General features: G+C 31.4%; 3 protein-coding genes across 4 annotated transcripts in view; 1 reads left to right on the top strand and 2 right to left on the bottom strand.

The window, feature by feature from the left end:
• LOC108747004 (sorbitol dehydrogenase-like) overlaps window positions 1–1762 on the bottom strand; it is a 7580-nt gene extending 5818 nt beyond the window's left edge. The window contains exon 1 of the mRNA XM_018484207.1: window positions 1114–1762. Coding sequence (XP_018339709.1) covers window positions 1114–1167 — 54 coding nt within the window. The 5' untranslated portion in view covers window positions 1168–1762. The remainder of the gene's footprint in view (window positions 1–1113) is intronic.
• Window positions 1763–4106: 2344 nt separating this feature from the next.
• LOC108746793 (serine/threonine-protein kinase rio2) lies at window positions 4107–6375 on the bottom strand. The gene is made up of 5 exons (XM_018483755.1): window positions 6166–6375; window positions 5882–6023; window positions 5430–5808; window positions 4868–5152; window positions 4107–4787 (listed from the first exon to the last, which is right to left on the bottom strand). Exons 1-5 carry the CDS (start codon window positions 6229–6231, stop codon window positions 4112–4114), a joined length of 1548 nt encoding a protein of 515 aa, XP_018339257.1. The 5' UTR covers window positions 6232–6375; the 3' UTR covers window positions 4107–4111.
• A 446-nt stretch (window positions 6376–6821) lies between these two features.
• On the top strand, window positions 6822–8776 carry LOC108746807. Of its 2 annotated transcripts, XM_018483781.1 has the most exons (5): window positions 7069–7092; window positions 7369–7522; window positions 7595–7894; window positions 8018–8094; window positions 8149–8776. In XM_018483781.1, the coding sequence occupies exons 2-5, from the start codon at window positions 7413–7415 to the stop codon at window positions 8763–8765; spliced, it is 1104 nt and encodes a 367-aa protein (XP_018339283.1). In that variant the 5' UTR covers window positions 7069–7092; window positions 7369–7412; the 3' UTR covers window positions 8766–8776. The 2 variants fall into 2 exon arrangements, with proteins under 2 accessions (XP_018339282.1, XP_018339283.1); XM_018483780.1 differs by having other exon boundaries at window positions 6822–7522.
• Window positions 8777–8893: the final 117 nt, after the last annotated feature.

Raw genomic sequence — 8893 nt, 5'->3', positions numbered from 1 at the left:
AAAAATGTTTATAATCTTTTATTAATTATAACGTATTAAATAAGAAAAAAAAATTGTTTGCAGGTTTTGTTTTCTCAAGAAAAAGTTCTTTTTTTTTACTCTTTGTGTTATACTTTTACATAAAAAATTGGTGAATTAAAAAAAAATTGATAAAGATTTATTTTTATAAAATTACTAGTTTTTTATTTTCAAAATACAAAATTTTCTTATAGAAAAATGTAATTTTTTATATTATTTTTTTGCTTAAATAAAACAAAATTAAAGAGAAATAACAAGAATAACACATTAGTCTGTCCCAAATTTTTGAAATTCGATGTATTCAATAAAAAAAGATGCTATTCTTTGTTTCTAGCTTCAAAAAAAAACGTAGATTAAAAACTGATTTATATAGTGTTTCAAAGGATAAATACATCTATAAGATCGAATGTAACGTGTACCTTTATTTTTTAATTTTCCCTTAAAAACATAATAATTTCATAATCCTGAAACCTGTAAAATATGTGACAAACTAAGACATCTGTGCGGAGTGCGATTTTTTAAGAACATCTTTTGGTATCATTATTTCAGAAATTATTTTACACTTCACTTGACATATCAGACATATGTTTCAGTTTGCCGTATATTTTACAGGTTTCAAGATTACGAAATTATTCTGTTTTGTATGGATTTAAAAAATAAATATGTATCAATGTATGCAAAAATTAATTTATTGCATATCATTTCCTTTGACGTTACACAACCAATACGGCGCCTCGAGATAGTCGAGCCTTAATTTGATAACTAAAAAAGAATCAAATATAACATATTACTAATATAGTAGATATAATCTACTATATTAAAAAAATTATAGTACATAAATGCGCTAACTCGGCTATCAGATTTTATATTAAACAAATTATAAATTTTTCATTTTCTTTACAACAGTTGGTAAAATATAATTTATTTTTTTAATTATATTTCGAATCTTGCTTGATCCTTTCATTTTTGTCTATTAAGTATAAATTAGGCTAATAACAGTTTGTAGCTTAATCGAAATAATAAGAGTGCATTCGATTCGAATATGAGCAAGCGCAGTTGTGCAAGTTCAATATGTTTCCGGAACGTGGTACTAACCAGGCGTAAATCGTTGATGCCATACAGTATAGCAGTGAGATTGTCCTTAGCCATGATTTTTCAACGGAAATTCGAAACAAGTTTAATCTTCAGCCGTGATTCGCTTGTGTCAAGTCGCTTCTGAATATCTTGATAAATACAACGCACTCGGGGGAGGGACTCGGCGTTCAAGAGAGAACTTGCTGCTATATATACACGCGTCGCAATTATACGTATGTACTTGGAGCTATCAATGTGGCCTTATTATCGCCTACTAGGCCGTTTACTTCGCCACCACCACTCTCAACATTCTTCGCGGCGCGAAAGTCAATTAAACAGTCCAATTTGTTCATATATTTCACAACTGCACCATCAACCGTTGACAATGCCGTCACAGAAACACGTTATTCGGAACAAATCGATTTATACCGTATATGCAGTCCTACTTTTCTTTCTTATTATCAATCGGCCGTATGTCCATAACTCGCGTGTTGCATTGCAGCGAAATGTGTAATACGCAATAGAGAAGACAAAACAAAATACATAAAACAATATACCTTCTCTTGATGATGTACCAAGTGTACCTCTACAGAGAAATGCTCCTTTCGCACTCAAGGCTAAACTGTCGCTTCTTAAGAATGACGAATTTTTTCTTAAGATCGAAAATTTTTATCACATACTATATTTAGGAAAGGTATTTCTCAAAATTCTCCGATTGGTTCGATGTTTTAAGAGAAGGAATTTCATTATACTTTTTAATTAGAGAAAGAGCTACATGAGAAATTTTTGAAAATTAGAAAATAAAATTCTGAAGAAACCTGATGTGAAAGTTTACTTAAGGCTTATTCATAATCGGATTTTATATTTAGGATCGTTTTAAGTACAGTCAAGAAAATGTCATGAACCAATCAGATGGCTGTATTAGCATCTTCAGACATTACTTAAGACAGTTTTAAAATAAATCGACTATGAATACTGGCTTTAGAATTTAAAAATTTTAGATTTGTAATGACGAATCTGTCTGTCAAAAATTGGGAAAAATCTGAACCTCTGGAATTTCTATGTTTAAATTAAACTATCAGGACATGTTTCAAACAAAAAGTTCTGCATTAGTATTCAATTATATTATTAATAGTGCTCAAGGTAAAATTGTTCATTAATAATACATAGATTTTACGTACACTCACCGATTAAAAGCGACTTGCAACATTTTTTTAAAGGATTTCGGATGCAGTCTGCTCACCGAGCGATTGGTTTTTACTTATGAATCCACAAATAAAAACCAATCACTTAGTAAACCAATATTATGTTGATTTATTTAGGGGAGAATGTTCTAAATCAAACTGTATTCTAAATAGGACCTTTTTAATTTAAACGAATATGGATAAGTAGATTTACGTGCTATTTATAATGTAAAGTCTTTACCATGTGACACCCATGTGGCAGCAGTTTGACAGTTCTCTGTCATAACGTTCTGTCATAGAATAGACGTAAATATGTATTTTTAACTATCGTGCAAAAATTTTTTTTAAAAAGAAAATCTTTGTAAATCATTATTTAAAAGACGTTAAAAATCTTTTGCGATTTATTGTAAAATTTGTTCTAAAAGTTTAAAAGGATCTGTGTCCAAATCGGACCTCTCTTTGGGTGTCTAAATTTAGTGACCTACAGTACAGTAGATAGCAACAGGCATTTGTCCATTGGATACTGACGTTTTGCAAGAAATTAACTTCCTGCCCAATTCAGCAATTCAGCCAATCGAACATAGCGAGATTAAAGTAAATTTGAACGAAACATTCCAATCCATTTGTCCACTTCCAAAAGCGCCTCCATGTAAAAATACCGGTCGAGGATGAAAACCGGGAAAAGCAATTATTTCGACTGATGATGCTGCGATTGAAACTATTGCTATAGAGGAAGCAACGAAACAAATGTATCAACTAAAAAAAAAAAAAAAAAAAACGCAAACGAGACCAAGAAACACTAAAAAGCCAAATAAGTCAGCTAATTCATCGAAGAAAGAAGACTCGCCATAACCTGATTGTAGTATTGGGGGGTGATCAACTGACCAGATCTGATCTAAGGAACACTAAATCGATAAAATATCATGAGTCATCAGACTCACATTAATTGAATTTTTTATTGATTTCAATTTTAATATATATAAACTGTAAATAATTTAATATAATATAAACTGTAAATAATTTTTTTCTGAATAAAATCTTTATCTTTAACTACCAAATTGCTCGTTTTTGCTCAATACTAACAAAAATAAATTAAAATCTTATAAATTTTTATCTAAAAGTCCATAAAAATAGGACGGTCCGATCTGGAGAGATGATCCGATTTGGAACCAATAGTTCCAAATCAGACCCGAAAAACCGTTTTTATATTTTCCATTATTTAATACAGATGAAAGATACGTCAAAATAATCTGAAATAAAAATGAAAGGAATTAAATGATCTTTTCAATGGCATCTTTGATTTTATGATCGGACTTTATTTACGCCTTGTAAAGAGCAAAAACTGCAAATAGGTCCGATTTAGATCACTCTCCCTTTACCTATTTGCAATTACATAATTATTATAAATACTACAAAATTACTCAAAGCAATAAAGTATACGATTAGTTCTTGAAATAAAACTGCTTTCTATATTTTTATCTTTTGTTGAATATTCGTCTTTAGAGGACATTTTTCTCTAATCTACTTTTAATGTACTTTTTTCCTAAGATGACAAATATTCAATTTTAAAAACGCTTTTATTTCTCATAAATATATATCTACTTATCTTTATATATTAAAGTTTGAAAGGATCAGAATAATAAACAAGATTATTAAATAAATTGTTTGCATTGTGTTACATACAAAATAAAATAAAATAAAATAAAAATAATGCACAAATAATGTAGAAAAATAATCACATTCATGCATATATTGTATATGTATTATGATGAAACTATTTACCAAAATATTTTATTAATGATATATGTAATAAATGACTTACAATAACTTGTACTTTATTCCCAACCCCAAATTCCTGTTGATTCTTTAATTGTAGCCCTATTATCTCTTCGTATCCTCGTTACTGCGCTTGCTTCTCCTTTAGCAAGTGCTCTCTTTGCTTGGCTTCTCTCACGTTTGTCAAGTGCTAACTTTGTTCTCTTTTTTATCACATCTGGTGCAATTGTAGCAGCTGTTGAAACACTTCGTATACTTCGTGTATCATCGTAAAAACATACTGCTTCGTTTTCCGCATTTGATGATAAATCATACAATGTAAAATCATCGTGTTTTTCATTAATTATTACATTTTCTACTGTTACATTTTCGTTATTTCCTTTATATTCATTTTCCGTATTACTTTGCTTATCGGGACATGGCACCATAGATATTTTCTTCAAATGTTCATCATCATTATTCAATGCTGGATCTCTTATTGAAGCATTAAATTCTTCTTTTACAACAATTTCATTTTGAAGCTGTAAATCTTTTAATTGACATTTTAAATCCTCAATATTATCAACACAATTCTCATATGTTTCTTCCTCACTGTCCTCACTGTCCTCATTGTCTATATTGTCTTTTTCTTCTTTATAATCAATACCATTTTCTATTAGAAAAGTATCAATTTCTTTTTCTATTTGCCTTGCAAAGCCACTGGCTTTGACTTCAGCATCTATGCTGTCTTCACGTCTAAAATAAATAAAACATTAATTTGCTAAATCAATGCAAAATATAATAATTAAGATATAATGTACTTTTCAATTACTTACGATATATCTTGAAAAGTTGGATATAATTCGCTCTCATATCCAAACCGTCTCTTAAAGAAATCACGGATACAATTCACATCTCTTTCAAAATACGCTTCTGCATTCTCATGTTCTGTAGAAACCATCTGAGGAAAATCAATGATAACAGGCTTGCCATCATCTTTGATCATTATGTTAAATTCATTGAAATCTCCATGTATAACACCATGATTCCCCAGTCTAACAATCAAATCCATGAGCTCATCATACAATGTTTCGACATTATCTACTTCGTTTATATTACACCTAAATAAGACAATATAAATGAGATATTATATTGGTTTTTTAGGCTTCTATGGATACTTTCTATATAGAAGCTATGCATTATTAAAGTTAATGCCAATATTTTGATACTACAGTATTAGATTGCTCCTTGCCTTGATGAAGCAAACTACAATATTCATGAATGATATTTGAATAATGGATCTTGACACAAAATAATCCATGAAACGTACAGCTTCTATATAGAAAACATTGTATATAATCAAAGATTTAATCAATAATTAAATATTAATAAACATACAGAGGTCCACCTTCAACCAGCTCCATAACAATGCAATGTCTGTTAAAGTCAATTGGTTTTGGCACAGGAAAACCTCTATCGAGAAGTGCTTTCATATATGCAAACTCTCTAGTTGCAGAGATTCTTGACAAGTATAACCAAGATGCAGAATGTCTGTGCTGATGATAATCTCTTTTTCCTTTAATGTTTCGAAAGCATGTTCTACCCAATCTGTGTAACTTTAGACAAAGCGGAGTTTCTTCTTCATTGGCAACAACATAAATGTTAGATTCCTTGCCAATACCAATCTGATTACCAAAGGAACGAATTGTTCCTCTTTGTGTTAAAACTTTTAAGGCTAAATAATCATAGCCAGCATTCGTCAAACGATAACCGTCATCTAAAAATTTATTGTTTCAGATATATTCTTAATAAATAGAATCTATGATCACATGTAAATTTCAATGTCTTACATCGTTTGCCTCGTTCGTAACTGAGCAATTTATGCTTGCACATTTCTTTTAGTAATTTATGAACTCCACCGTAACGCAGATTTGCTATTTGTGTGGCAAGTAATGCGGGTACGAGTTCATGATTTTTCATACCCATTTCAATCTAAAATATGAAAAATTAAAATTATTACAATTAGAAAAAAGAAAAGTAAAGATATATAGATCCTATAAAAAATTATTTTTTAATAATTATACATACATTTTTGTACGAATACACAAGCAAATATAAATTAAAAAATTCATACCGCTGTCAGAACACGGAAGTCTTCCGGGGTTAAATATCGTAATATTTTAACGTCCAACTTTCCCATATTAAATCGATATCGAACTATATGGAGGATTTATATAACGCAAATACAGTTTTTTCTTAAAATATCAAACTTTTTAACTTATTTCTATCTTCATTGATCGTTATACACGTGTAATCTTTAACCTAAAACTACCAGTACTATCACATACTTAGTTGTTCAATGACATTTTTCACTGAGAAAACTAGTGCAACACTAGCGCCATACTAGGTTTTATCTGATTGGCATATTCTGTTAGATCCTAAAATATAAACCAATGGCTGCATTTAACAGAATGTTTATTTTGTACTGTTGGAAGTTTTCTTCGCACTAATTGAGTTATGCTTTTAGATCAAGAGAAATGGTCCTATCTCAGCAAAGAATCAACAATTGCAAAACTATTGTGTTTTGTTGAACGCAACCAATCAGATGAAAAAAGAACGCTCAATAAGCGGTTGTGGAATGATTCCACCAGAGAAAAACCTGAGAGAGGCCATGCCGATTTTTTTCCTGTTATCGTCGAAATCGGCGGTATACTACCGCCAGTATATCCATTTTTAATTTGAGAATTACGTGACTATATACATTCCGCCTATGGATAGTCGGCACGTTTCTGTCCTAAGGATTTAGTACAAAGACGAACTACATCTACTTCCGACGATACAATTTTATCGATAGTATCAGAAAATGTATGTAGTCACGCAGTTCCCAAACTGAAAATGGATGTACTGGCGGTAGTGTACTGGTGATTTCGACGGTAACAGGAAGGTCTTTCTCAGGTTTCTCTTTGGTTCCACCATGAATGCACCCAATTGATCAGCTTTCTCTGCTGAACGCAAAATTCATGTCTGTTTATAATGACGTAGCGTCAGCAATGTCAGCATTGTAAGCAACGATATAAAGCCGGCTATTGAAAAAACAGACTGTCTGAAGTGATGCAGTTTATTTCTCAGTAGTTTGTTTCGTCAATAACTATGAATTTTCAAAAAATTTTACATTTCTTTTATGTTATTTATCTCAATATAATTTATTGCTATTACAAATTTACAATGGTGGGCTATAATAAGAAGGAAGATGATAAAACAACAACGCTTATAGGATCGGCCTGTAAACAGACTACAAAGTGCTCAAGTTTATGTTTTTGTCATAACTTTGTTCAAGAATTACTCCAGAGTGACCATGAAAAGTTCTTTGGAGCATACAGAATGTGGCCTGAGCAGTTCGATTTGCTAGTAAATTTACTTCATCCTCATTTTAAGAAGAACATCTTAAAACCTTCTCTTCCTACAGAGCTACGTCTAGCTATCACTTTGTTGTAAATAAAATTAATGTACTTTAATTTTATTTTACTATTTTCTTTGAAGTAATTTTATCATGATTATTGCAGATACTTATCCCAGGGTGATAACACTAGGTTGAAACATGCAGAATTTGGAATAGGCAAGTCAACTGTTCATAAAATAGTGAATGAGACTTGTTGGGCGATTTGGACAACTTTACAGCCAATTGTTTTGAAACCTCCTAATAAAGAAGATTGGACAGCCATCAGTGAAGATTTTATGAAAAAGTGGCAATTTCCAAACTGTCTAGGAGCATTAGATGGACGTTACATGACAATTCAAGCTCCACCCAATTCTGGATCAGCATTCTATAATTACAAACAGTGGCTGCGTTCAGCAGAAAAACCGTGAGAACTCAATGATTTTTTAATAATTGGTTCTTGTCTTCAATTCTTCAATGGATCTAAGTGCAGAAATTAATAGTATTAAAAAATCACTGAGAAGTTCTTGATAAACTTTTTTTGTTGCAGTCAATTTTTCAATATGATATTACTTGCCGTTTGCGATGCAACATATAAGTTTACATGGGTCAATATTGAGCAACGTGGTGAGTATATTTATTTATCCTTTAATTTTATTATCTGTCACGATCCATTTCCAGGTTCTATAAGTGATGATGGAGTATGGGCAAATACTAAACTTGCAAGTTCTCTGGCTGCAGGTGATTTACTCTTGCCAGATCCTACTCTACTTCCAGGGACAAATACTCCTTTTCCCTTTATTTTTATTGGTGATGAAGCTTTTCCTCTATCGACGCATGTGATGCGGCCCTATCCTCGCGAAAAGCTGACTGATGATATGAGGATCTTTAATTATCGCTTATCACGTGTAAGACGCACAATAGAGAATGCTTTCGGAATTTTGACTGCGCGATGGCGTATCTTACACAAACCTCTTTACATGTCAATAACCAACTGCGAAAATGTGTTGAAAGCCCTCATCTGTCTACACAATTTTATTATGCTTGGGGAAGAACATGAGTCTATAAACAATCGTCAGTATTGTACAACAGATTTAATTGATATCGAGAAACAAGATGGTGGGATTAGGGAAGGGCAATGGAGGCAGCACTTTTCCCCACATTTTATTGAACTAGGCCGAATTGATGCTAACCATTCTATAGCGGATGCAGATTCTATAGCGAAGGAAATGAGAAATACTCTTAAGGAATACTTTATCTCTTCAACTGATAAAACTCAAGTTCTATGGCAATACTAATATTCATTCAAGGGAGCTATTATCAATTCTCCTAAGTGATATAGTTTCTAAGTTTACAAAATTGTAATTCTGACAAATTATTACTCTGCGTTTTTATATTGTCTAGTCAGTTAGTATTTTTTTTGTAT

The sequence above is a fragment of the Trachymyrmex septentrionalis genome, unplaced genomic scaffold (genome assembly GCF_001594115.1).
Source record: "Trachymyrmex septentrionalis isolate Tsep2-gDNA-1 unplaced genomic scaffold, Tsep1.0 scaffold19, whole genome shotgun sequence".
In the NCBI taxonomy this organism is placed as follows: domain Eukaryota; kingdom Metazoa; phylum Arthropoda; class Insecta; order Hymenoptera; family Formicidae; genus Trachymyrmex; species Trachymyrmex septentrionalis.
Note: the sequence above shows the minus strand (reverse complement) of the source record. Positions and strands in the feature narration are given on the sequence as shown.